At 48.0% G+C, this 27,444-nt stretch overlaps 10 protein-coding genes across 10 annotated transcripts in view; 5 read left to right on the top strand and 5 right to left on the bottom strand.

Annotated features, from left to right (window-relative positions):
* Positions 1-819: 819 nt before the first annotated feature.
* Positions 820-3,822, top strand: SERLADRAFT_434982 (uncharacterized protein; the record flags this gene model as incomplete). The annotated part of the gene is made up of 6 exons (XM_007315237.1): positions 820-1,037; positions 1,099-1,130; positions 1,221-1,293; positions 1,346-1,610; positions 1,662-2,287; positions 2,358-3,822. 6 exons carry the CDS (start codon positions 820-822, stop codon positions 3,820-3,822), a joined length of 2,679 nt encoding a protein of 892 aa, XP_007315299.1.
* A 247-nt stretch (positions 3,823-4,069) lies between these two features.
* SERLADRAFT_446435 (uncharacterized protein) lies at positions 4,070-8,783 on the bottom strand (the record flags this gene model as incomplete). The annotated part of the gene is made up of 10 exons (XM_007315236.1): positions 4,070-4,329; positions 4,388-4,477; positions 4,542-4,752; positions 4,813-4,975; positions 5,040-5,205; positions 5,260-5,441; positions 5,495-5,700; positions 5,758-6,043; positions 6,100-8,151; positions 8,219-8,783. The coding sequence occupies 10 exons, from the start codon at positions 8,781-8,783 to the stop codon at positions 4,129-4,131; spliced, it is 4,122 nt and encodes a 1,373-aa protein (XP_007315298.1).
* Positions 8,784-9,279: 496 nt separating this feature from the next.
* On the top strand, positions 9,280-9,727 carry SERLADRAFT_460211 (uncharacterized protein; the record flags this gene model as incomplete). Its single annotated transcript, XM_007315235.1, has 1 exon — positions 9,280-9,727. One exon carries the CDS (start codon positions 9,480-9,482, stop codon positions 9,633-9,635), a length of 156 nt encoding a protein of 51 aa, XP_007315297.1.
* A 2,668-nt stretch (positions 9,728-12,395) lies between these two features.
* On the bottom strand, positions 12,396-14,080 carry SERLADRAFT_460207 (uncharacterized protein; the record flags this gene model as incomplete). The annotated part of the gene is made up of 6 exons (XM_007315234.1): positions 12,396-13,077; positions 13,143-13,236; positions 13,293-13,363; positions 13,426-13,503; positions 13,560-13,824; positions 13,888-14,080. 6 exons carry the CDS (start codon positions 14,019-14,021, stop codon positions 12,862-12,864), a joined length of 858 nt encoding a protein of 285 aa, XP_007315296.1.
* Positions 14,081-14,167: 87 nt separating this feature from the next.
* SERLADRAFT_360055 (uncharacterized protein) lies at positions 14,168-17,043 on the bottom strand (the record flags this gene model as incomplete). The annotated part of the gene is made up of 5 exons (XM_007315233.1): positions 14,168-14,910; positions 14,962-15,759; positions 15,820-16,579; positions 16,633-16,724; positions 16,797-17,043. 5 exons carry the CDS (start codon positions 16,878-16,880, stop codon positions 14,689-14,691), a joined length of 1,956 nt encoding a protein of 651 aa, XP_007315295.1.
* A 2,793-nt stretch (positions 17,044-19,836) lies between these two features.
* SERLADRAFT_460200 (uncharacterized protein) lies at positions 19,837-20,925 on the top strand (the record flags this gene model as incomplete). Its single annotated transcript, XM_007315232.1, has 4 exons — positions 19,837-20,068; positions 20,135-20,177; positions 20,253-20,407; positions 20,497-20,925. The coding sequence occupies 2 exons, from the start codon at positions 20,321-20,323 to the stop codon at positions 20,632-20,634; spliced, it is 225 nt and encodes a 74-aa protein (XP_007315294.1).
* Positions 20,926-21,097: 172 nt separating this feature from the next.
* SERLADRAFT_381590 (uncharacterized protein) lies at positions 21,098-21,629 on the bottom strand (the record flags this gene model as incomplete). The annotated part of the gene is made up of 2 exons (XM_007315231.1): positions 21,098-21,163; positions 21,224-21,629. The coding sequence occupies one exon, from the start codon at positions 21,503-21,505 to the stop codon at positions 21,323-21,325; it is 183 nt and encodes a 60-aa protein (XP_007315293.1).
* A 430-nt stretch (positions 21,630-22,059) lies between these two features.
* SERLADRAFT_381587 (uncharacterized protein) lies at positions 22,060-22,595 on the top strand (the record flags this gene model as incomplete). Its single annotated transcript, XM_007315230.1, has 2 exons — positions 22,060-22,435; positions 22,497-22,595. A coding segment is annotated over one exon (161 nt), but the record flags the coding sequence as incomplete, so codon positions are not given.
* Positions 22,596-23,703: 1,108 nt separating this feature from the next.
* SERLADRAFT_460192 (uncharacterized protein) lies at positions 23,704-26,240 on the bottom strand (the record flags this gene model as incomplete). The annotated part of the gene is made up of 9 exons (XM_007315229.1): positions 23,704-23,715; positions 23,770-23,831; positions 23,887-24,881; positions 24,942-24,950; positions 25,009-25,142; positions 25,197-25,239; positions 25,293-25,439; positions 25,508-26,009; positions 26,071-26,240. 7 exons carry the CDS (start codon positions 26,107-26,109, stop codon positions 24,442-24,444), a joined length of 1,314 nt encoding a protein of 437 aa, XP_007315291.1.
* Positions 26,241-26,431: 191 nt separating this feature from the next.
* SERLADRAFT_446425 (uncharacterized protein) overlaps positions 26,432-27,444 on the top strand; it is a gene marked incomplete at both ends in the record, with an annotated part of 1,982 nt that continues 969 nt past the window's right edge. Inside the window, 5 exons of the mRNA XM_007315228.1 lie at positions 26,432-26,615; positions 26,670-26,885; positions 26,935-27,079; positions 27,136-27,196; positions 27,244-27,405. Of these exons, the coding sequence (XP_007315290.1) occupies positions 26,457-26,615; positions 26,670-26,885; positions 26,935-27,079; positions 27,136-27,196; positions 27,244-27,405 (743 nt within the window). The remainder of the gene's footprint in view (positions 26,616-26,669; positions 26,886-26,934; positions 27,080-27,135; positions 27,197-27,243; positions 27,406-27,444) is intronic.

Genomic DNA, 27,444 nt, shown 5'->3' with positions numbered 1-27,444 from the left:
ATGAGGGGAGCCAATCTGGATGCATGCGGGAGATGAGATCAGAAGAGAAAGGAATATGGGAGGAATGAAGTACTGCGGGGCATGAGAAGAGAAAGAGGATGGAATGATGGTGTTTAGGTTGGGCGTGACAGACATTATTGACGTGCCTCCACTCTGCTCTGAATCTTAGGATTAGATCCCGATCGCTGCGCCACTCGATGCAGACGGAAGCTAACCCATGCTTTGCCAAACGAGGCATTGTCAGAGCTGCCTATGTGGTCATATGCCTCCGCTGCCTGCCACCGGTGTTTTATAAAACAGAGGCGCAAGAAAGGGAGAGGACCAAGGCTGGACAGTGATTTGGGTTTTTTGGTTGGTGGAGTTCATATAGCCATAATGGAGGAGTGAGTGATTGAACGCCGAAGCAAGTCATCTGATTGGTCGCGGCGTCTCACGCAGATGGCGGGCCGGGGAGGGCATGCCGGAAATAGGCTGTCCCTGGGGACGTGAGTGGACCCCGGAGAGCGGTAGCGATCGACGGTGGACTTGACGGCGATGAGGTGGGCGACAACGGGGGTGAGGGAATTGCAGAGAAGGGGGTGGCTGGGGGCGGATGCTTACGAGATCAGAGAGAGGACGAAGAGAACACACAAGGGAGAGAATAAATTTATTACTTATTCGAAAGAAAACCCGGTCCTATTTTCAATTTCGAAAGACTGTTTCCACTTTTCATTCGGTCCTGGCCTGAATGCTTACATCCTGAGTCTCCCCGCGTCCTCTCTTGCTGTCTCCCTCTGCTTTCCCATCCTTGCTCTCCTTTTGCTCTCTCCTCCTGCTCACATGCCCGACGATGCCACACCGAGTTCAGCTGGGGGAGGTGCCTCCTCGTCATCTTCCTCAGCTCCGCGTCCGAAACAGCCTCGTGCTGCCACAACCGGAACTGTCCGTTCGCGAACAAGCCCCCCTCCAGGCGAACACGAAGGCCGTCCTCCCACAAAACGTGCCAGAAAAGCCATCAACTGCGAACCGTGCAGAAACAGCAAACTCAAGTGCGACAGGTAGCGCGCTTTCCCCCCATCCCTTCTTGCCATCGCTTACCCTTCCCCGCCATCTCTACAGGAATAGACCTTGCTCATCTTGCGTCTTGCGAGGTCAGTCGAGCCGCTTAAGAGCTAATCTCTGCGCTAATCCAATACGCCAATCTTTCGTCTGTGCATCAAACTTATAATTGCTCTTTATAGGCACTATCGCTCTGTGCTACCAAGATGCACGAGGTCACGATCCCAGCGACGCTCAAGTCCGCGGAGATGACCCGTATGTCCTTAGCCTTTGCCAGTCCCTCTCTACGCTAATCTAGACCCATTAGTGCCTCTCGCATAGACCCTCTCCAAGAAATAAACCGTCTGCGCCACTCCGCCTCTCTCCTTGAATCCTACTTCCTCGTCAACAACCGTGGAAACATATCCCTTCCTCCAAATCTAAAGCGCCCAGCAGACCCACCATCTGTATCCCCAAAGAAGGAGCCAGCAGAGGCTGATCTCTACGAGAAAGACAATGCCCCAGGTATGCTGGGAAGCCAGGGCCATGGATTATATGCAGGTCCTACCAGTGCAGTCACCCATCTGTCAATGGTACGCATATACCTTATCATTCCCCTCTTTTTCCCTCACTATTCATCGCAGAACGACAATCGGCAGTCTGAAGAGTCTGGCGACCGCCAGGCAAGCCAGGAAGGCCAAGCGTCAGAGGAGCTCTTACCATCCACTCATGAATACGACCGCGATCTCCTCAACAACCTCCCCTCCCTTGAGACTATCGATGGCCTTGTCGACTACTACTTTGAGTACTGCAACTGGATCTACCGCCACGTCAACCAAACCGCGTTTACGAACGCCTGGGCACGCTTTAAAACGGGCGCATCGCCAGATCGCATCGTCCTCGCTACCGTATGTCTTATCATGGCCGTTGCAGTGCACTACCTCCCGCCCCGCGATCCACTCGTTGAAAATTTGCATGAGAGCCACGAGGAGCTCGGCCGCAAATTTCACGATGTCATGCTCATCGCGCTCAGTCGCCATCGTGCAGAATCAAGAGCATATAGTCTCGAACTTGTAGAATTATTACTGATCCGAAGTCATTATCTCACGCTTGTAAAGACGGATAGCGAAGAGGTATGGACCGTCAGAGGTGAACTGATTACTATAGGAGTGGCGATGGGTTTGCATCGTGATCCGTACAAGTGGCGAATGTCCAAGGAGACGGCAGAGCGCAGACGGTGGGCATGGTGGCACATCATCCTCCTCGAAAGGTCTGTATATTTCCTTATATGCGCATATATGTGTGTTTCCCAAAGCAAGGCTGACGATCTTCTACTATAGATGGCAAGCGTTCATGTTCGGACGTCCCATCACGATCGCTTCGCATCACTACGATACCCTTTTACCCGCCCAAAATGAATCTTCCCGTCTTTATCTTCCTAATATTGCTCTCTTCCGCCTCGCCCACATCCTCGGCGACATCATGGACAACGCAGTCTCCCTCCGACCCGTTCCTTACGAAGCCGTTCAGGCTAATGACCGTGCCCTCACTCAGTGGATAGATACCCTCCCGAATGAGCTCAACCTCGACGAATTCCGCATCGCACGCAGCCTCGCTAGCCCAGATTCAAGTGCACGACGCCTGGGCGTGCAGAGCGTCATCATCCGCACTTCATTCTACCACATCCGATTTACACTACATAGACCCTACGCCAGCGCTCCCCCACCCTCTATCTCCCCTAGCAAGCCAACCGACAGCTCTTCAGCGACTCGCCAGGCTATGTCCCTTGAGACCGCCGTCGGCGCTGCAGATAAGCTGATTACCCTCGTCGGTCAGGCGCGCCCCGACTTTCTCGCTAATGTTTCTCTTGCTGTCCCGGGCCACATGAATTGGGGCCCGTTCCATGTGTTTTCAGCTGCCATGTTTTTCTCATTTCAGCTTATCGCGAACCCAGACCAGCCTGGCGCATCCCTTTTCCGCGCCAACATCCGCAAAGCCATCTCCACCCTCGATCTCTCCCGCACAGCGCCCCTCGCAGACAAAGCGTTCGACATTCTACAAGCTCTTGCCCCTCTCTACTCTGCCGAATTCCAGGACGAGCCGAGAGAGGAGAGGGAAAAGAAAAAAGCCAAAGTCTTGGGGATGGTCAAGACGCTCGCCTTTCCTTATCACGACGGCCCGAAATACCCGCGATCATTGGGCGACTCGCCCAGCGCCGGCGTGTACGCGAGTTCACCTGCAACCTCCAATTCGGTGAGTCCGCCTGGGATGGGCACCATGACAGGCTTGCCTCAGGGGCAACCAGGGTCGCAGGAATTTGTCAACGTAACGTCCCAGCCACCGCCGTCGGGCATGCAACGTCAGCACGGTCCGTCGCCTGGCTCGATACACATGCGTCCGGCGCCGGCTCAGTCGTCGTCGTCTCTGGCAACGTACGCTGCGCAATCTGCACATGCTCAGCCTCATCCACCGCCTCCGCACATGCAGGCTTCGGGCATGGCAGCGCCGCATCCACACTCGCACTCGCACCCACCCCCACATTCGCAGTCTATGCCTCCGCCTCCGCACCCTGCGTCTATGCACAGCGGGTCCGTCTCGGCGTCTCCGCCCTCGCATCCATCGTATCCCCAGCCATCGCAAGCACAAGCACAGCAGATGTATGGTGACCCCACGCGGTATCCATACATGTATCCTTCGGAAGATGAGGCAATGTGGGGTCCGGCGCTTTCGCAAGCGGAGTGGGTGCGTTTTCTGGATGCGATGCAGCGGTCAGACGGGTCCAATGGGCGAGGGCCAGGGCCATAGCTGTCATATGATATCATGACCTTTGATCTTTTCAGTTGTTTAGTTGTTTAGCTATATCTCATGCTTTCATCTTTTCTCGCTATATCTTGTTTGTTGTATTGAGGGGATCTATTTGCATGTTACGTATACCATTTCATTTTTCCTCGAAATCCCCTCTGGATACCTACCTGTGCTTTTAAATCCTGTCATCGTTATTCTATCTCGTTTGCACTGTATATGGAACTCATAAATATATCGCATCGCTCATATTCTTCACAGATATAGTTTTATTTTTTGGTTTGCAAAAGAGCATGATATATAGCAAAGTTAGATAAGGGACTGGTTGGCCTTTTGCATTCGCTTCACGCGATTGCTAATCTCTTTTTGCAGTTCCCGCTGTAGGGCTTGCCCTCGTGAGCTGAGATCGTTTTGTGAAGCGGCGGCGATGAGCACTTGATCGATGAGCGTATAAGGCAGCCATGTTGACGAGGCAGTTTTAGGTGGGTCACGAGCAAGTCGTGCATCAGACTAGAAAGAAGGGATAAGTTTAACTCTGTGATGAAATTCGCGAGTAAAAATAGCGCACCTTTCGAACGAGCGATAACGTTTGCTCAAGAGCACCCTCAAAAATTTCAAAGCGCAGACTCGACCGAATGAGATATTCAGGATGATGGTCCTGGATGAATAGAATAGGGTCAGTCAGGGAGGGCCCCATATTCAGCATTCAAGGGTATACATACTTCCAGCATGTGAATAAGCCATGGTGGTGGAGCTGTTGTTCGATCAAATACGAGTATAGTTTCTAATGTTGCCTTGCTGTAGGAGTAGTCAGTTTCAGCACTGTCGTGTCTCTCGAGCGATTGACGCAGGAACCGCCATCCTCGATCCGCCGGTGAACCTGGCCACGAAGAGACGTTATCTGTCAGTAGCCAGTCAGACGTGTCCTCTTGCCTGCATCAATGGTTCAATTTTGGGATAAGGTGAAGCGGACGCCCTACAACGGAAACTCACATGACGGAATCCGGGTTTCGCGATAGACGAAGGCACTGGTTTGTTAATATGCTGAACAAGTCACTCATGTCAACCCGAAGACTACGGGCAGTAGCCAATGCCACCGAGAATTGACCAGCCTGTCCTAATCTCAGAACTATAGATGCGGGAGATAGGAGTCCCTCTGCAGGAGGAAAGATAAAGTATTTTGGTGTGCTTCCGCGTAAATTAAACGCATAATCACTCACCCGCCGCCGAAATCAAGGACGGCTCCCTCCGAATCACGTTCAAACGCGCTGAGAGAAACGCGTGGTCGTATTGAATGTCGTTCAACTCGACGATCTCCGAATCTGGCTTGTCGACATTAAAACTGCTCGCGGGAATGTTCGTTGACAATTTGCGCCGTTTGCGCGACTGTAATAGGGGGTTTAGCATGATACAATTTATCAATTTCTTGGGCAAATTTACCTCAGAGCCATTCTCAGGAGATGCGGGAATGACAAACCATGCACCTTTTTGGTCTAGAAGGGATAGAGAGTTCATAGCGAGCAAGTACCCCTCGATTTGCTCTTCAGAGAGTGCTACAAAATCAGCGGGATTGGCGGCTAAATCTTGAAGCTTGCGTGCTCGCTGGTATATGGTACGAGCAGCTATGCATAGGCAATAAGATCGAGTAACCTCAGGAGCAGTTCTTGATACTCACCGTTACGGTGATCACCTCGACTAGTATACCAAGCATATAGAATCCTCGAGTAGAACGGACAAATGCGAGGGTCTGTATTTCGTGCCTTGAATGCCAGGGCATCCTCGACCTCGGCTGCCAAGCCGGCGAAATTGAATGACATCAGTTTCTCTACCGAGTTTTCCTCGCACATCCTGTAGACTACATGGCTTACACATTCCCGTTTCCTACAAGGGAGTCCCGTAAGATTCACCGTTCAATACAAAACACAGGAGTACACTCACAAGCTACCATGAGGAGTCGTTACGATTGACGAGTAAGCGTCTTCGAACCTTCCCAGCTCGGTGTAACCCCGGATTATGGTATACCATAGTTCCGCGGTATCTACATGTGGGGGCGATGTTGCTAAAGCGAGACGAGCAAATGAGATTTCGTGATAGGTTAAGGCAGCAGATTTGAATAGGGATGTAGCATGCAAATAGAAGGTAAACTCGGAGTCAAAAAGAACTGCTCCAGGGAGGACGGCAGCGAGTGATTCATCGTCCTCAAACGATAATCCACTGTTATCGCCTAGAATGGCAAGCCTATCAGCGATTATCTTCGACCGGCGAACGTTAACCACTTACCGAAGCTTCCTGCCATCTTTTCCATCAGATAAGCAGCATCATCAACGCGTCCAAGATTAATCCACAAACGGGCTTGGACGTAAACAACACCCGGGGTCCTAGGCAGCCAAGATAGCATTTCCCGCGCTACTTCATAATAACCAAGAAGTCTCAGGCGCTCGCAGAACAAAACCTCGAATTTGGTGACGTGTGTAGGGGAGGTTGATTGGAGCAGACCAGTACTGTCTAGAAAACGATGTGCTGCGCCAGGAAGATCGCCCGTTTCGTTATGCTGTGATAGGAGACAATGTATAAGCGAGTGGGTTGGTGCTAAACGAGAATGGGTCCTAGAGACTTGCATATTGCTCATTCGCGTGATAACGTCGTCCGCCGTCAGACTATCTTCTGTAGCTATTTTCCTTTCAGAAATATCTGCCACAGGTTGTCGTGCTGCAGCGCGCAACATTGCGAGCCCCCGAAACACGGCAAAAACTTCCTCAAGTAACGAGGGGTCCCACTGTCCGAGATCTTCGGCGAGGAAGAAGAGTAAGATAACAACGGCAAAACACATGTCGTATCGTGCATGAAGGGTGATTGAAACATATTCCGCCGTGGAAGCAGTCGACCAATCTGAGTGAACAGGAGGAAGAAGCAACTCTACCTCGTCTTCTTCCCTTTTCACCTCCTGGTCGAAGCCAGCAACCAGATCGAGTATGACTCGTGCGTCTCTATCAATATCTTCAATGCTTTGCAGTCTTCCGATAATCCAACTCTCGAGGCCTTCATCAAGGTCGTCCTGGAAATTGGACCGCTGGGCTTGGTCCTGGATAATGTCAATGAAAGGGAAGGCAATTTCCTGGTGAATGATGTCCGTAACTCTGCTCTCCAAGTTCAAGAGCGCTTGAGGCCCAAGCTTATTACGCAATGTCCATAATACGTCCAAAAGGGCGAAATGAGGTTCTACGGGGAGATTTGATGAAATATGCCTGTATATGCGCAAAGGAAGGTCCTCCTTCACAAGAGTACCTATTCTCTCCCGTTCGAGAATAATCACCTCATCCTTCTGCTCTCCCATACCAAGAGCAAGAGGCCACCTGGCGCTACGTTCTATTTCTCGACACCTAGCGATGAAGCCCTCCCAGTCTCTTTTCAAAGCATTCCAGTATCGTTCATGTTGCAGTGCTCCAGTTTGTGGATCTTGAAGGAGATTCACAGTACAGCCGACAACAGCGGCGATATTCTCTGCTATAGTACCGTAAGTCGTTAATAATGGAGACGGCGGCTGCCCAGGCAGTGACATGCATGCATCAGTATACTGGTCTATTGCGGTGCGCAATGTTAGAGCAGAAAACATGCCAGGTCTCAAGATAGCTTCTAAGAATCTGCCTGTCAAAGAACCTGGAGAAAGAAGAAGTTCATCGAGATACGCAGGCGTCAATTCTACTTCTTGTGCGTATGAAGCAGACTTCCAATTGGGTTCGTATGGAGCCTGCTTGACTTTGTCTATTGAAGGCATCGCAGTTTGTTCGGTCATAGATGAACCTTGGCGGTCCCATAGCGTGTATAGAACACCTGATACCACTATGAAATCTTGCAAGTAGCAATGAACACTGTTAGATGAACATTCGATCGTCTGAATTTCGCGCATATATTCGTTCGAAGAATCAAACAACTGGAAAAACCCGCCAGAATGAGGCGCCGAAGGAGTCGGAGTGAACGCCAGGACATATATGCTGTCTTCTAAGGAAGCAGTTGAGAATATTCGTATCAGAATACGTGGATCGGCCTCGAGGAGTACATGAGATTTGACGGGATTGGATCCCGGAGCTGGAGAAGAAGCCCTGCCAGGAGATGATAAAGCTTTTGCAGCAACACAACCTCCTTTCGCAGTCCAAAGACGGAGGGTTCTGTCGCGAGATAGCGTCCATATATGACCGAGATCGGTGGGCTGAGGGTGACTCGTTATTGAAATAATCTCTGAGCCACTCGAGCTACCCGAATGCAAGCTAGGAAGATAAGCGGTCAACGAACCGAAGAAAGAGCCAGGATTAAACAACGATTCTGTCCATAGATCTGACAAGGATTATGGTGCAACCCCTAGGTTCAGCAGGAGCAGATAAACTGTTAACATATAGCTCACCATCGTTATTGTCATCACCAACTCGTTCTGTCTCTATGCGCAACAAACCACCGGAATTGAAACCAATAGCAACACAATGTGGCCCTTGCGCCTGAACAATACCCATGACAGACTCTTGGACATTCTTAATGAGATATTCACGACACCAGTTCTTGCTGACTTGGTCATGCCAAAGACGAGATGGGTTACTTGTGGGTAAGACCAAGCGATAGAGCGAGCCTCTCTCTGTGACTGCAAGGATGTGCAGTTCGTTCTCGTCCCATGTGAATATGGCAGGCGTTGGCAGGACCGGAGCCGGGAAAACGAAACGTATTGGAGGGACTTGGGCTGAGAGAGAGACGATCTCTATTATGAGTCCGCCGTGAAGAACACGAAGAAGAACCGTTCCAACATGGGAAATGTGAGTAAGTGAAACATATGATGCGTGTTCTGCAGGTGCATCTGAGTCTTTTAGGGCTGGTGACAGAGGAGTGTTCCGACGTGAAGTCTGCAGCGGTATTGATGTGACCTGTGAAGATGAGAAAAGTGAAGAAAGTTGGGTTGAGACTATGATACTGGTGTCCATTGTACGCGCCGTCGAGATCGTTAAGGAAGAAAGCAAAGAGACATTCAGCAGCACAGGGCAGCCCGAGAATGCTTGACCGTTGGTGGCTGAAAAGATACTGAAACCTGAAAACGACGCGAACGACCAACTGCGATTGCCTTTTTTGGATTTCCTGTGGCGCCACCGATCTTTCAGGGTGCCACACTGGCACAGTGCTCAATGTCCAACAATAACGGTACATATTCTTCCACTTCACAAATATCACTCTGGAAGTCAACGTTCACGGCCCCTCTTTTTTCTAATTATCTACCTACAACTTCAATGGTTTTATTGCGTATTAACACTTCATTCCATCGTCTTAGCATGGCATAACTAGATTCAGAGGACGGCGCTCGAGGACCCAGAAGATAATGTCAGGTGTCGTGGCTGTTGCATTCAATTCAAATACTCATAGTTAAAATCCCATGTCTGAAGTCTTTTACCGTTTTATCGGAGCTTCATCTCAAGTCCGACATCATAGGAACATCGAGACGGGTTGTATAGACAGAAACAACGAAGGTCCTAGGCAAGTGGTGCGACGAGACGAGTTCTCTGATTGAGTGGTGAAAAAACAGGAAGTGGGTGGCCCAAATATTTATTACCATAACCGAACCGCTCGCTTCCTCGGCGAGTACAGTGCTTAGCGTCGTGCGCAGAGTATATTTCCTCGCATGAAAGATGGTTATGCGTAGCTCATGTTTATCCAGTCAGGTGATCAAGCACCCGGCTTCTAGGAAGCCTCAACAGACAGTATTTGTTCCCCTACAAACGCAAAATGGGCGGCTCGCTCTGTGTGGATGTCCGAAGCCATCAGACAACACATGCCCACGGTAGCGTCACACCCTCCAGAGTAGGGCCAATTCGTCCAAAATGCACAGGAATAGTATATAGACGTGCCACGTAATAGATATTGGTGCTGTTTACAGCGGTATGGCTGTTGTTGAGATGAAATCATGTGAGAGGTACAAATGCGGCAAACAAGAACGGAGTATCCACCGATGATTGAATCACGACTCACGAGGCTCAGGGTCTTGAGTAAATATTTTGCGGTCACCGTATCTAGCATTTATAACCTTAATTATCCGATGGTTGTTTTGATTAAGTCGCCGTGTGTGGTGATGCGGCATCTCTTTATGTACGCCGCCCATCAACCTGATAAGTTAAGCCAGTAGCATTTGAAGTTACGATCCCCCTGAGAGTGGAGCAAAGAGAGAAAATGTACTCATCTCCGTTATCGCACAGGATGAATGAGTCAAACACGATCCTTGGCGTGATTCTGTTTCAATGGACTCATTTCAATCACGGTGCCGGCAATCCATGAACAAAATACAGCATTGCAAAGGGATCGTAAAGGCCGAGAAGGCAGATCGATAATCAAGGGAACGAGGAAACGAGAAGCTGATGCGAGGTTACATTATGCCGCATCGAGCAACGGAGAACTGAGTAAACAGGTAACTGGTCCTCGCGCCTTCCATTGAGTCTGTGCAATTAAATACACAGGGGCTGATTTGTCTTTACCTAAAGACATATGTGCGATGGTGGCGTTAAAGTCCAATGCATTTGATATCACAGTGATTTGGGAGACCCCAATTGAAACGGACTCGGAGGCGCCTTAAAATGAAATCGAGTAATGATAAATAGGACAATACAAATTCGTCGAGGATGGCCTCACTTTCATAAACCCTTGGGAATGGAGAATTTCTGCGTTTGTCCGTAGTAGGAGGCCGCCGATGCGGCTGAACCGCCGTTATTCTGCGGCAAAGTATCCATTGCAAAGAGAAAATAGGAGATCATGGTTCGGACATTATTTTGCAAGCAAACTGGGTCCACAAGGTGCCTTAGGTTCTTCGAAGCCGTACAGCCACAACTTTGGTTACGCAGCGGCAAATAGCTCTACACCTGCCCGTCGACAACAAGACATACAGAAAGCACCACGAGACGGTCCCAATACGGAGACAGATAAAGGAAAGGATTGAAAAACAAGACAGTGCAGTATGTGTCTGGAGCTATTTGATATTGGGCGAACCGTCGGGGCGCGGACAAGTCAGAATGACCTTCAAAAGTTCAAGCCCACTTGCAGCCGGCGACACGCCTTTACGGCATGAGAAAATGCCCATTAATGGTATATTCGCGGAGTGGACGAGTCCTGTAACACGCTGAACTGGCGTTGAGCACTAAAGTGAGCTCTAGAATTCATGTCTTCAGGAGCCGCAATCTTGTTCAGTATAGCTATGAGGACCAACAGATGACGCTTCAGCTCGATACCAGATCGATGGTACGGCCGACAAGGCTATGAAGGTGTCGAACGTTGGAGCGAAGGGGATCATAAATTCAGATTGGGGACTCGGACAGGGAACCGGCTTGTTTGATTGGGAAATTTGCGTTACAGTTAGCAGGATTCGCACATGGACGATTACCTGAAACGCACTAATTGATGAAACCAGATCTATTCGGTGCGTCTGCCTGAAGCTGCGTGTAAGGGACCACAAGTGTTGCTTTTCGAATCATCTTTATGTCATATTCTCGTATTCGTTTGTAAGCTCTGTGTTCAGCTTTATGTCCACCGCCTGGCTGAAGGCCTGCAAGCAACGACCAGCCTTCGAAAAAGGCGCCATGACGGAAGAACTGTCGAGAAAAAAATGGACAAAATGGAAATAAAACCCAGACGGCGAGTTTTTACCAGCAGCCGAACTTGCAGGACTATGAGAACGTACTTACTCGATTTGGCCTGATATGTCGTTTTTGATCCCGCTCCTCGCTTTCCTTTGTTGCAATCATTAATGGGTGGCAAACATGGCTAGTAGGATCTCTACCTACAAATGTTCAAGGTTTCTCCGTCGAGTCGCACAAAAGGCGGTCCTCGAAAGGATTTGTCCTGTAATGCTGTAACAAAGCCCCAGTATCACCAATTCTCAGAATGGCTATCAACACGCATTCCCTTTTCCACTAAATCCATTGTGATGGTTCGAATGGTGTGCACGGTATGAATGATTTGTTAATGATCCGTTCCTAACTCGTGTCTAGTCTAACACTTCTTTGCTTTCCTTAGTTCGCATGATCGAAGGCCGGCGGCGGACAAGCTGCACGTTGTCCTCGTTGTGGAACCGCCTTAAGCGTTATAAGAACGCTTGTGAAAATGCTCTTATTTTCTTCAGAGTGACTCGAGTGCTCTCAGGCTTGAAACTAATAGTTCCTTTTCTTTCGGACTCACCTACCTTACAATCTATACTTTTTTCCTAGTCAGCTTGGGACCATATCTCCAACTCATATTCCATTCCATCACCCTATCAGTAATATCTCAGCACTAATGGCCCAGCTAGAATCTTTTGAAGCTCTCTTGTTTCCTTCTGATGGCCGCAATCCTCATATGGTCGCCCTCATGAGTAGCCCCATGATGATGCCAGACCCATACTATCCACAGAGCACCCAACCTGCTCGGATGCCCCACCCCGAGGTCTATATGGACTACATCGCAGAAGGCCTCGGGCCTCGTGCTTGGCAATATCAAGTAAGTCGCCATTGACACTTTACAATATGAAGCCAAGTCGTTAATACTCGTCTTCATTAATAGATTGTCGATGCTCTCGATGGCATGAACAAAAAATTCGCTAATCCTTTCGTTATCTTCTACCCTACTGTTTCGCGTGATGGCATGCCATTCCCCATAAACAAGTGTATCCGCGAAATACAAGGCAGGGCTTTTAGAGAGTCCTGCGCTTGGCGCGGTAATATCATCGTAGCCAAGTATCACGAAAGTCCATTTTCTTCTATGCTAGACGGCTCAATCGCCGACTTTCCCCTTCTACGGAATTACTTCATGACTCATGGCTCACCTATGCAAGTAGGTATAATGTTCCTTGCATGTGCGCTGAAGAAACTGACTTCATTCCTAGATACCGACTAAAGGGACCTGGTGAAAAATCTGGAACCCTATTATGAATCACCTTTGACGCCGTACATTATGCTATGCTATGCGCTACAAATATCTTCAAGCCCTTAATGCCATTTAATACTCGCACCCCAAATGTATACAAGCAGACATATATAGTACATTGGTAATCTATAACTCTTCCCGCTTTCGCTGGCCTTGTTTTGGTTGCTTCTGAGAAGTTCTAGGATTCTCTTTACTTTGCTTCCTTGGGTTATCACTATCCGCATCCTGAGGATTGCAGTGCTCCGGGATTTCACTCGCCGGGTCGATAGGAGGATGGAGAACTTTTCCAACCTTAGTATAGTCCTTATGCTCCGCGAAAAACTTTTTCCAGTGTTGAACTCCCTAGAAATCCCCGTCAGTATGGGTGTGGCCGTTGAGTGGAGACAAAGATCTCTAGAGAAGCTTACCTTCATCTCACGATCGGTCAAACCTCGCAAATCATGAGTGCGGTGTGTAAGAAAACAACCAGTCCCAAAAGCCCTTGCGGCATCAACTCCTGCCCTGTAAAAGCAAGGGCGTCAGTCACGAAGAAGAATCAGAAAAGCAGTGACACAAACATATGATGGTATGAGCCGCCAGGGCCATAGGTCCGTCTATTACTGGAAACATCGTATACGTCGTGGTCGATCTGAAACAGTAGCAGTCAAACTTGAATGCTCCTTGACACGCCTGACGAAGAAAAGCACTCACTGCCAGATAAAGAGGCTTGTTGATATCCGTCCCATCGAACTGCGCAAGCAAACCTTCCGAGAATAAACGTTGGTTGGTCTATCAGACAAAATGAATGAGTGCAAGATAAACAGACTATAACAAATACTGCTCACCGGCCAATATGTCTTCAGTCGAGTCCACTTTCCATCATACTCCCAAGTGAAACTGCCCGTAAAGAATTTCCCAGCCAACGCAATAATGATTAAGACGTATACGAGGAACTTCAGAAGGCCCAAAATCCCAACTTCTTCCTGCGCAGTTGGATCACGCTCTTCTGGACCAACTTTCTCCCCTCTGGCCACCTTTGCATCACGCTCTATCTTTCTCTCCATCCAAGCTTTGTGGTCCTGTTCCTGTTTATCCTTGTATTCTTTGTATCTGTGTACAAAATGAATGGTAAATGAGATGTATCACTTGAAAAAACGTCAAAGAACATCATACGCTAAAAATGGTTTGTTTGCTGATTTCGTTGTTTCCATTCTGTTGGGGATGGAAGGGTCCGGCACAAGTTTCTCGCCTGGGGCGGTGTTGCGCGTATGAGATGCATCACCTTGGGGATTCCAGAGCCAGGACATGTTTGGGCAAGGGAAAGAACGTTGACAAGCAGGAAATTGTGAGAGTCAAGTAACGTGGCAAAACGGCGTTGTGGACAGGAACAGTCTGATTTACCAGTTGGGTCTAGGGATCTACATGCGGGGCAATGTCTCAGGACAAAAAAAAAGATGGCACGGACATCATCAAGTTCAAACACAAAAATACAACTTGACATACGGAGCTAGTGATTATTAGTTTTACCTACGTGACAAGACTGTAGGTATCGATACATATAATGTATGTATGAAGATTGTACACCGCCAGTAAAATGGGTTGTGGAGGGGGGAATCGTAGGTAATGCGATGGATAGACAACGGAAAAAAAACCAGTCGGCAAAAACTTTAATAGTGATATAAGCAACTGAAGCCGACTCGAAAGACAATACTGATAATGCCTTGAAAGATAAAAAATATTATTGTAATACGGTGAAAAGTATGAACGATGGATAACCCCCCGGGTTGAATATGAAATGTCGAGTTGAAGAACACAACGAGAAAGTGATGAGCATAAGGTTGGTGAATGTCAGGCAAGAAACATGTGAGTGTGATTAAGCGTCGTGTCTTGCATCAACAAGCCAACGTAAAGGGAAAATCGCGAGAGCAAGTCCGTAGGATCATGGAAAAAGGAGCAGAGAAGGAGGCCCATCATTCACGAGGCTTCTGGCGAACCTGGCGTATCCTTATTATGTTGTCGGTGCTCTCTCTCCTTAGCTTGCTGCGAAATCGTCATATATGCGCCTCCGCTCTCTTCTGCGCTCGGGTTCAAGCCTGGTGGGGCTGGGGGTTTGGTGAGGAAAAAGACGTCAGAGTCCATCGAGTCTGCATCTCCCATATAACTTCGAGCATCGAGGAATTGAGGGGTTTTGATAAACTGAAAAACAGGAATTAGCCATGATAACAAGATAAACGCATGCACAAGTACCTTGGGCACGGAATCCGTAGCCATCAAGCGGAAAACATGAGTCTGAATTCTTTCGTAAAGCCGAATCATCATTTGCAATTGGGTGGCATTGAAGGAGCTAGCTTGTCCTGCATCAACCTGGCCTTCAAAAACCTTGCCTGTCATACCCGTCATGACATCGTTCAAGTATCCAGCTAGGTCGTATCGTAGGCCGTGGTCGATGTTGAGTTCACATTGACTCGATGGCGCCAAATATTTGTTGTAAATCTGGAAGGCAGTTTGAATCAATGATTCGTGATGCCTTTCCATAGCTGCTTGTCCTGGCGTTGCTTTATTGCCTGGACGTACACCGGGAGTAGACGCTATTGCGCTAGATGTTATGTTGAATTTGCGTTTAAAATCCTCCACGTCCAACCAAAACGACAGATTCTCCTCGCAGAAGTTGGATTTCAAGAACTCCCGGAACAAAGAACGGAGGTGTGCCTCTTCTAGAATGCTATTGAGACGATCGGTATTGCTCTCCTTGGTACCCTTTCTTTCTGCAGCCTCATAACTGGCATTAAGCTTCTCAGCCATAGATATACGGCGATGAATTTTGGCGTCCTTTGATACCGCAGCATTGGTAGCAGCATCGCCACTTGTCGAAGGAGCAGAGCCTTCAGCGGTGCTGTTCTCCAAAGACGAACGCTCAGCATGTAGGTTCACCGATGAACTTTGCGGTGAATCGCGAGGCCTATTGCCGTCCCACTGAGCAACTCGTTTGCCTTCATCGGTAATTCTATAGATAGCTTTCGCTGTGCATCGGAACTCTCCGTGTTGCTGGAGAGGTCAACCAAGGAGTGAGATACGACAAGAAACGGTGCAAAGAGCTGTACATACGCTAACTGGTGAATTTCCGCCGGGTGCGGATCCACGAACCGTGAAAATGATGGCCGAATCGTTATTCTTCCTCTTGTCACTGACCAGTGTGATGAGGCCAAATCGAACGAATTGGGCGGCCATCTCCGCTCCCTCCTCCCGACCCACCACGGATGTGAAATCGCAGAGCCATTCCAGAGCAGTCACAGCAGCGAAACTGTACTTGTGAGTAGTTACCGCGGTCTTCCCCAGAAGGGGCTGCGCACGTTCCTGCACGTCCATCAATGGAACACCCTTTGATCGTTCGTGATACTCTTGGAAAGTATCCAATGGCGTTGACGAAGATGATGGGTAATTTGGCTGACGACCAACAAAACGGCGGAAGAGAGCTGTAATAACGGATTGAGTTACGATGATTTCATCATCGACAGACCGTCGCTCTAGGTGAAGCAATTTGATACAGATGGGTTGTGAAACGAAGACAGGTTGGAGATGATCAGAGTTGATTCCGTTCTTTGTGATGAAACGTTCAAGGACATGTAGACCCTTTGGAGTAAGGACGTATGTGCCACGATCCTTGAAGAGGTTTGATTGGGGATCGGCGGCGTTTTCGATGAGACGTGCATCCATAAAATGCTGGCACATAGCCTTTGCCATGTCACGGGTCATGGAGAAAGTCGTGGTGGTGGTTGTCGTCACAATTCGTGTTTTATCTCTGGGATCCGGCCCTCTGTTCGACTGGGAAAACTTGAGGGATGCCAAGTTCTGAGCTGCCTCATCGCTGTAATGGAGATATGAGATATGCTGGCGGTACTTGGGATGGCAGATACGTACGTTGAGAAGGAATTGGGGAAAGTACGGAAATATTGCTTGTGCGTTGTGAGTTGCAAAGATACGATGAGAGTTGCGAAGAGGTCGAGAGTGTCCTAAAATGACAAATCAGCAAATGCACAGAACCTGAGATGTATGATTGGCAGGACAGAGAGAGTGCTACGAACCTTTAGAAAAGGCCTGCCGCGTTTTGTGGTCTTCATCATATGCGATGTGCTGGGCACCATTTCTTGCTGATCAGCAGCAGGCATTGTTGTGGAAAGGAGAGGGAAATGGAGGTGCAGGAGAGGAAGAAATACAGGATTAAAAACGGCGGGATGACAAGAAAATAAGGCGGGAAAGGGCAAGAAACGAGGAGAGACTGATGTTGATGGAGGAGAGGCAGGGCGTAAGAAGACGGACGGTAGCGTGGGTAATTTGATAATTATTTATTATCGCGATTTAACGTTAACAGACGGCCGCCTATCCGTTTCCCACAGCCAATTTGCTAAAACGTGGACTTCAAACAGGGACACAGCTCATTAAGCCCCTTGTTGTCCTCGCAATCCTGTCCGGCACACTTGGCTCAAGCTTTACCATCCCCGAAACACAACGCCTAGCCCGTCCTCGTCCTCCCCCGCTGCGGTGTCACAAAACATATAGATACGTAGCTACTACTAGTCCGATGCGCCCTGTGGCAGTTCGTTGGCGGGACCAATCTGATCTTCCACTCGGACCAGCTTGGCTGATGCGGCAAATCAGCAATTCACATTCCAGAGCCGGTGCCCTCCCATTGTCACTTGAGAAGTAAAGTATCCTACTTTCTGCCACTCTCGCGACCGCCGATCAGCAGTCCTTTGCGTCAATCTGATTCTGCTACGCGGTCGCAGAGACCCATGAGAGGTAGACAACAATGTCACAAATATGATTCACGTCTGCAAGTCCGCCGGTCTTCACTTACGGAAGATGTCCTGCAAGAAGTCGTAACCGTTACCATGCTAATATTACGGCCTATTCTCCCTTTTGTTCCTTAGGCACCGGGCACGCTTCTCTGTAGTCCTGCATTCGACCGATCCTTCAGATCTGTTTGAAACCTGAGCCTAATACCTGCTGCCTATCAACCCCATTACAAACAAAAACACGCCCTGCGGCGAGTCACCAGCTACGTCATCCAATTTCGTGTATTACTAGTACTTTCTCTGTGTTTCAACATCGCTCGACAAACGTCCTACAAGTAGACCGTTTTCTCAGCCTCATGACGGCGGGAGTCTACCAGAGCATCTCGCAGTACTCGCACCCGTCAGGCCCAGGACAGCGCTTAGGGCAATATCTTGTTCCGGTGCCAGTGAGGAATTGACACGCACTGACAGACTCGACAAGTAACTCTATGTCTGCAGGTTATCGGCTACTGTCAATAGCGTTATTCGACTGTAACCTAGTACCACTGTACTAGGTTACCTTGAAACTTTGCAATATGCTGCCTTGAGTGAGTCGTTTTCCAGTCACATCCGAGCTGGAAGAGTTCACACAGTTTCACACAGTCACACAGTAGTAGTAACCGTGTTTTATCTCCGCGGCAGGAGATGGTCATCCATGCATCGCGACTCATCGACGCTACAACGCCTATTCTTGTACTCTCATCTTGGACCGGTTTCTTCTTCCTTCGAAAGAACCGGCGCCGATGAAATCGACCGGTCCACCTGGTAAAATAGCCCGGCATCGGACAACTATCAGCAGTATTGCACCTGCGTCCAGACCGTCCAATACTTATTCGCTCCCGCAACGACCGACACTGTCATACAAGATGGAGTGGAACGGTCAACTGACAGCGGGAAAAAAAGGCGAAATGGACACGTAGCCGACCATTGTTATCATATCGACAGGCACGTCTGATCCGCTATACATGTTCCGCTCTTTGACTTTGTGCTTTTGGCCTCAGGTCTGGTTCCATGCGACGTCAATGACTTTGCTTACTGTATCAATGAAGCCGTCAAACTTGAAGGCGATACTTATAATGTAGGACTATGTCAATGCTACTCAGTGCTCAACGTCCCCTCCTACTATTGACACCTGTTGCTTCGCGAGAAACACTAGTACTGACTGGACTTACCCTGTGGCGCAAATGGTACCAGGGACGAAGTTCTAAATGCTGATAGTCCATTGCACCACCTGAACACGAGGCTTATCAAGAATTTGATGAGTGGCTCCTTATTTCATACTTATAACACAATCGATACCTCTGAATGACGAAAAAAAAAGCAGGGTGCTGCATTTATGCTGTGATGACGTTTGTCTATGATTTCGGATCATGGCTAGTGGGCTAGTGGGGATATGGCTGGATAGTGGCAGAGTTCGCAGTTTGTGACTTTGATCATCCTTTGGAGCACACAAAATTGAAGGAGATCAAAGTAGTGACTACTGAGTCCGACCTGAGAGGAGCATACTGTCGGGAAAGACGTGCGGCCCGATGTCGGGCAATCCCCATCATTGGTGCCAACGTTGCATGTCGTTACCCGACACCGGAGCCACGTTCGTCGTTGTTGCAGTGCTTTTTGTGAATGATAGTGCACTAGGCTAGACTAGACTTGTCATCGCTCCATTGAGGAACTGAAAGGTAACTGGAATCAGATCTTCGTTGACACCTGCCAAGATATTATTGCTGATAGTATGTCGTCGACCCGGAAGATGGTCCGTGACGGTCCCCGATGAGGTTATTGCACTGGTATTATCTCCAGCATCACAGCCTGAGCGACTACTAGAGAGCTCCACAGCGCTTGAACTCGTATTAGTATACAACCGAATGAATTTCACCAACGTCAACGTGAGCGCCTAGGTCGATTTCTCCTTCCCTGTGCTCATACTGGCAACAATGGTCGGGATCCTGGCGTCAAGGCGGCACTTCTGGGACACGGTCATCACAGGCATGTCAAGAGTCCATGAGCAATGACCCGAAACAAGTCAATGTAACCTGAAAACGGACGTCCACAAACCACGCCGCAGCAGTTTCAGGGACAGCCAGTGGTGCTACTGCGACTACTTCCGAAGGCACCAAAGCGTCTTGGTTCAGGTTCCACTGCGGTGTCTAGAGCTCTTTCCTCTCAGCTGCAATTGTCCTCATCATCCCAAGCGCGCCTCTTCCACTCGTTTGACAACCTCTAATCTCTTACCACGCGTTTCGCAACCAAAATGTGATACTCATGCACGCCATGTCGTCCTGCGCCGCTTGCAGCCGCGGCTGTGTCTCTTCCTCATAAAGATATTCGTCATAAAACTTTCCAATAGGCCTTACTGCATTGCATTATCAGAGCATGACTTTGTAACAGGCGCGTTTCTAGCCACAGTAACACGGTCTCTTCGACAAAAGAAGAGCACTACGAATGTACTTGAACGGCAATGAATGGAAGGACGAAAAGCTATCAATAAGAAAACACGAAGAAAGGTGAAGGTTGCTGAACCCAAAGTAAGTGAACTCTATTGGTCTTTTTGTTATCTATATTGAAATTTTGATACCTATCGATCATTTCAGTCAGCATGATCGGCGGAGGGCTATCAAAGAACGAATATGGCGAGTCAGTCATACCGACACAATTGTGTCTTTATCTGTTTTCGTCCGCTAAAGTTACTGACCTCGTGCACCTTATCAGATGATGAACCAAGCATTCCATAAAGAGCTGCAAATTCTTGGAGACTCAATGTGTCCTCCTCGCATGGAATGAACTTGGGTACAAACCAGCAGACTGCGCTAGAACGCCAAGGCTTGCCAACTATGCTCGTGACGGACTCGGAATCAGACAGAGAGGTAAATCGTCCGATTCTTCTTACTGAAGCGGCAGCTATCTATAGAGCAAAAATCACTGAATCCGCCTAATTTGTCCTTTGATGACATAGAAGCAACAAAGAGTTGTGCAGGTTTTAGAAAGTACTTATCGTGGGCGCCGACGCTTCATATATGTCGGCTACTTTAGGAAAGGTTCGCGGGTCGCTATGTCTTCGCCTCGAATTCGATCGTCGGTTGCAGTCTTTTGATGCGGGAGTACAGAGGAAACTTCCGCTAGCTTCCGACGCTTTTTGTTTACACGTGGACAGTACTCAATCATCGGGCCCGTACGGACACTATGCATTGCACGATAACGGGAGCGTATAAGGCGGTGGTTCAGTGAGTTTATGTATGTGAAACCAGTAAACACTGGAACTTTTTTGTAATGTTCTAGTAGGCCGCGGCATGTGATCGACGTAAAAATCGGGCCTCCAGCTCAGTAAATCGTAGATACGAGTCGGATATGTCGTACTTATCGTCCCAAGGCATCCTTGAGAATCAAGTTCGAAGCATGAAACACGATGTGACGGCGCAGTGTATGATTAATGATTGTTATCATACACTGCGGACACGCCGTCGCCAAGTCCAACATGTTGTTGAAAAGAGAAGGTCTATCCGAGGAGATGACCACATACATATGGCAAAGCTTACCTGAGAGGCTGCTTCTCTCTTGATGAATTCTTGGGTGGTCCGGCTTGTCACAAAGACGCGAATAGAGATGCTAATTTTGTGGTCACGGTCAGTCTAATGTCTAATTCCGAGGCTACTTCGAACTTACCATTCAACCCGGTTGGAAAGCACGAAAGAGGAGGCCTACGCCAGACAAATTATGGTGGTTCTTTCTTAACTTCCGCGACTTTGCCCATGCCCGACTTGATCGTGAAAGTCCACGCCGCATCAACCTTGAGGCCTTGAGGAGCTACCGCATGACCATAACGTCTTGTCGTTACTGGACGGATCAGCAAAGGTAGCGAATCGAAATAGCGAATCCTTCGACAGACACTCTTTTTTCCGATAAGCTGCGAGGTTGAACATGAGAGGGCTACCTTCTAATCGGCTGAAAGCTGATTTGCCTGACATGTGAGCATGTTACTGTGCGAAATGGTTGTGAAATCACGGAGACTGACCAGGCCATCACGGTTACAACGGTGGATCTGCGGTTGGGAAAACGGAACCGAGATGTAAAGGAAAGTTGGGGGTAAATCTTTGTAGTCCTTGTAGAAAATAAGAAAATGATGCAAAATCCAATGAGAAAATCCGAACCTTTTTTGTATTATAATTTCGCTTCAAAGCATCTTAGGTTACCGTTTAACTTGGGTTTAATTGTGTTTGGGTTCTTCGCAAGCTCCGTCTTGCATTCCGAGCCCGATGTTTTCCTGTAGAGTGAGCAATAGTCCATATAGAAAAACAGTACTTATGTGGAGTGAACGAAGAAGATATACCTGCTGAAATGAAGTTGCCTGAGCGTATCACTATTGTGTGCACTAGCAGCGATTTAGCGTCAAAATATTATCGCTCCGCCGGGAACTAATAAAAAGTATGGATCTGCCCCTCGGCTAACCATATATTGAGTTCGCGCCATGCAGCACTTCAGGGTTGTTGCCTGGTGGGGCAACACCTTTTCTTCGTGCTTAAAAATCATTCAGAACCTCTACTCACCTCCTTCTCCACCCTTGGACCGTTAATCTAGTCTCATACTGTGGCTGGCTTGTTCCTGGTATGCCTTACGTCGATATTCCATCCAGAGACGACTACGTGTCGATTTGGTACACCACCAACTCCGTCTACGGAAATGTAGGCAGCTTCGACCCCGACAAACCAACCGCGATTATACTACACCCCTTGTTTTTAGACTCAACCTGGCTCGAGCATCAGTTTGATGACCCAAGACTGACATACAATCACAATCTGATAGCGTTCGACATGCGCGTTTGCGGCAAATCCAGGTGTCGTCCAAGTGGTTTACATGATAGCTGGGTGGAGGCGGCAGATTTGGCTTTTGCGTGTCAGGTATGGTCTTATCGCCGCGAATGGGTGATTAACACGTTTTAAAGACTATATCGCCCTGCAGGCACTTTGTCTTCCTCCTGCTCATGTGCTTGCACTGGAGAGCATATCTGTGAATTGCGCGTTGAGACTGGCAGCCCTGTATGTCTAATCTCTGTGTGATATATCTGGAGAAGCACGGAACTGATTTGACAAGCTTCCCGGAGCTGTGTCTTAGCCTCACGTTATGCAATGTTCCACCACCGACAGAGTTAGTAATCCTATCTCTCTTCCTTCTCGAGACTCATTGCATATCTTTGATAGACTCAAAGCTGTATTTGAGGCGTATGACGAGCTTCTACAACTTTGGTGTTATGCCGAAGACCTCGACTCGTTCGAGCACGCAGGGTCAGAAGTGGTAAATTTCATGACGGCAGGCAATGTATGCAAATCCTTGCTATCCTCTTTCATGTTTTAATTCCTTATTAGGACACAGAACTGGATCTTCGGGATGAAGTGCGTTGCTAGCTTGTAATTTGTGCTTCTTGCTGACGTTCACCCGACTAACCGTAGCTGATTTCGTATTGGGAGATGACTTTGCCACCAACCAAAAGATTACGTATAGTTGAACTTATAAATGTTGTGATGAATGTAAGTTGTATCAAGAAGCGATCTTTTTGCCAATGACCACACTAATTCATCCATTGATCAGCGGACACCAATGAAAGCTAAAGAATTGGCTTGCATAACACAACCTGTCCTCATAATACAGGTACTACATTTAGCTCGCTCTATGGACTCAAATTTAGTCTGATTTTTCTCAGGGGGAACGAAGTATAATAGCTCCGCTAGTATATGCCGAGAAATTGAAGAAAGGTCTAGTCAACGCAAAGGATCCTCATATATTTGTGGTCAAAGGTACGGTCTCGTTTGTCATCGTTTTCCACGAACCAAAGGTGGGCTTACAGTTTGCATATAGGAGCTACTGCATGCTTGACTCTCGTTCCTAGTAGCGCTTCGATTTTGAACAAGGTTTTCTACAAATATCTTTCTTCACTACCTCCCACCCGGTCGGATCTGAGACCTCCGGTCAATATCCCTGAAAGAATGCAAATGGCTCTATCTAAACTGGCCGACATCGCTGGTGATCCGTCGATTGCGAACCGTGATCCTAGATCAACTTTGTCTTTCTCATGCGTTACTCCCGAAATTGCAAAAAGTCAACTCGAGTCCCTAAAGTTTTATGCGAAGGACATGGACAAGGCATATTGTCCTCTCGGTCTGGACGGTCGACCTATGCGGAAGTAAGTAGTTGTTCAGCTACATTTTGGCATGATTAATCTCCTACGCCATCGTAGATATTCGGAACGGAAAGAACAACATTGGTTCTATCCTGGTCGGGATGGATTGAGCTACATTTGTATGGCTACCATTTATCATTCACGAGTTGCAAAGTTTGCTCACCATTGTTACAGCACCTGATCTGGTAGCAGCGCAAATCAAGTATACATCGCACTACTCAGAACCAGAACCTTCATTACCTCTGCCAATGATTCCAGAAACACAGTCCGAACTGGTCACCACGGAGCTCGCCCAGGACGGTCGAATACGGCGAACAACGTTCAATCCAAGCTCTGTCGACAAGTATGTCATCAAGGGCTCCATGTCGAAAGTGGTAGCATCAACCGGCGTTTCGCTGCCCAAGATAATGTCATGATACCCAGCTGCACATACACCACCATGTGTTATAATGTTGATCACAGGTCCATGTCTGGTTGTGAAAAAGTACTTACGATACCTTCTGTTGTAGATGTTGGCGTGTCTTGGTTGGGCATGACATGTTCTCTGTACTCTACTTCGGACTCATTTACGAGATTATGTTATACACTTTTAGGAACGCATTTATCTGTTTAGTTGTTAGAACACTACTACTATTTACATGTACACATCCATCCTATTGATGATAATAAAGTTGGCGCAAGCAAGTTGTTTTTTGAAATTAGCATTATCTACATCTACAAATTTGGCGTCTAGATGCTGCCTTCCGCCATCTTTGCCTTGTAATATCTAACCATCTCTTCCAAGCCCATGCGCACCGTCCATTTCGGCTGCCAGTCCAAAGATTCTTTGGCTCGCGTGGTATCAGGTCGCCTTTTCTGAGGGTCATCCGTCGGTATGGGCTTGTACACGATCTGTACACGCTTCTCCAATTTGACACCGTCTTCTTCCTGGACCTTTTCAACAATCTCGCGGACGAGTTCTGCAAACTCGCCGATTGTGAATTCATCGCCGTTACCCACATTGACAGGGCGAGTTTCAGAAGAGTTCATAAGTGCAATGAGACCATCGACCAAGTCGTGAATATACTGGAATGAACGTGTCTGCTTCCCATCGCCGTACACTGTCATGTCTTCGCCTCGGAGAGCCTGCACGATAAAATTGGATACGACACGCCCATCGTGTGGATTCACTAAAATAATTGTTTTTAGTTAGTGTGTGAGTAGGACGATCAGGCGAAGTAACGGCGCACTTCGGGGACCTAAAAAGAAGGGTTATTGAGCACAGCCAAAATGGCACAATGATGATGCAGATCTCACCGTAAGTGTTGAAGATCCGTGCAACACGCACATCGACACCGTCTTGCCGGTGAAAGCCGTATGTCAGAGTTTCTGCAACGCGTTTTCCTTCATCATAACAAGCACGAGGCCCAATAGGGTTCACGTGACCCCAACTAAAGATTGAAAAGGTTGAATTAAATGAGCAGTAATCGACCAACCACACTTACTAGTCCTCATGCTGGGGGTGAACTTCGGGGTCTCCGTATACCTCTGTATACTTGGTCAATCGCCAAAGGCAGGGAATGTAATTTTGGAGACCGTACCGGAAGTACTACTAATGAGGAATCTAGCTTTGGTACGCTTGGCGAGACCCAGCATATTAAGTGTGCCCATAAAGGATGTTTTGATAGTCTTTACCGCATTGAACTGGTAATGAGGAGGAGATGCCGGACAAGCAAGGTGATATATTTCTAGGAAAGGTATGGCATAAGCCGCGATGAGGCCGCAGGAATCTGCAACGTTGGTGATAATAACTTACGATCACATTCGATCATGAAAGGTTCGACCACATCGTGGCGAACCATTTCAAAATTGGGATGCCCGATCCAGTGGCTCACCGTGGTTTTGGAACCGGTGAAAAAGTTATCCAACACAGTGACTTCATGACCGAGGAGCATGAGCCGATCAACGAGATGAGATCCAACAAAGCCAGCTCCTCCCGTCACCAGAATACGTTTGCGGGAAGAAGGAGGCAAAAGTTTTACCGGAGGAAAGCGAGAAAGCGTGGTATAAGAGATCGACTGTGTGCTGGGATGATAGATGGACTTTGATTGATAGGCATTGAGGCCTTGTGTAAACCTTGCATGTTCTTCCTCTTCTTTTGCATCCAATTCGGAAACTTGGGATTCTGACGCCGTCACGACATAATGTGATCGGAGGTACAGGGAACGCAGGATATCGATAGGAACTTCACTGTCGAAACCAAATCGCTGAAAACCAACGGATTTGATCTCCTCGCCATTCTTATCCAAAGTCCGGATCTGAAGAAGAAAAAGAAAAAGTAGTCAGTGGTGACGATAGTTGAACGAGCTGTGTATTCACGAGATATTCGGGTAACAAGTTTTTTGTCGTGTTTGCCATGAACAGAGCTGTAGCCTAGATATGCAAAGAGAATGAAAAATGCTCACAGCTTTAACGGACTCAGTCGAGGGCGGTGATGCCATCTTGGGAGATTGAGACTATACTTAGATTCTTGCCGTTAGGATCCAGGTCTATGTTATGACAGAAAAGCGCTTCAAAGACCTTTCAAAGATCAGAAAGTTATCACAGACTGGGCACGTGCCTTGATAACAACTCGGCTCAATCCTCGGCTCAGTGCGAGGCGAAAAGGAGATTGCCGAACATATATCGCTTACATAACGCAATATTCTCAGATAGGGATGAACCTGGCTCAGAAAATCTCAGGCTTGCAGTCACGGTAATCAATCATGCCTCGAACTCAAAAGCCAGCAGGTAAAGCAAGACACGATCCTTTGTACGTCCAGCTCGGCGAGGACGAACTACAAGCAAAATATGGTCGCTTGTCTCAGCCCGGAAAACGCAAAAAATCTCGCAAAAGCAGTGGAGATGACGATGAAAATGGAGAGGTATGTTCGCGATCTGCATTAGTAAATTCTCCATACACTGATCTTCTCGTCAAGACCATCCTAGATCCAAAGACTTCCAAACGCATATTTGAGCTTGCAAAGGATCAGCAAGAAGAATTAGAAATGCCGGAAGACGATGAAGTAGTCGAGGAGGAGGAAGATGAAAAACTCAAGCAGCCAAGAACACGACCCTTGGCCGATCAAGATGACGAGAGCGAAGGAGACTTTGAAAATGATATGGATGATAACGAAGACGCGGAAGAAATGTTTGTGAGTGCGATCACTATTGGTCCGATCAGATCACCACGACAATATGTAGCAAATCGACGCAGGTGACATGGAAGCATTGGATGCAATGTTACCAGCAAATGCCGGAGAAAGAAAAACATTGGCAGACATCATATTCGCCAAGCTCGAGAGTGGGGAATCGGGTGGTGCGGCTGTAATCCAAAAGATACATCAAGGTTCGTCATTAATAGTGGTAACTTCGAGTTCTTTGCTCACTCACTATGTCTAACAGATAAGGACAGACCTGATCCTGCTTTGGGGCTTGATCCAAAAGTTGTTGAAGCATACACCAAGTAGGTAGCGTTCCATTTTGCATCACTTTGATTGACTTGGGCAACAGAGTTGGACTCTTCCTCTCAAAATATAAGTCTGGGCCCCTACCTAAAATATTCAAGGTTATTCCATCATTGCCCGCATGGGCTCGAATGCTAGCTATGACCCATCCTGAGAACTGGACACCACATGCTTGCCGGGCAGCAACTCGAATCTTCATATCAAGCATGTCTAAAATATAGCTGCAGCCGCCTAGATTGAGAGAAAG

The sequence above is a fragment of the Serpula lacrymans genome (assembly GCF_000218685.1).
Source record: "Serpula lacrymans var. lacrymans S7.9 unplaced genomic scaffold SERLAscaffold_4, whole genome shotgun sequence".
Classification (NCBI taxonomy): Eukaryota; Fungi; Basidiomycota; class Agaricomycetes; order Boletales; family Serpulaceae; genus Serpula; species Serpula lacrymans.
This window is presented reverse-complemented; position numbering and strand designations above follow the sequence as displayed.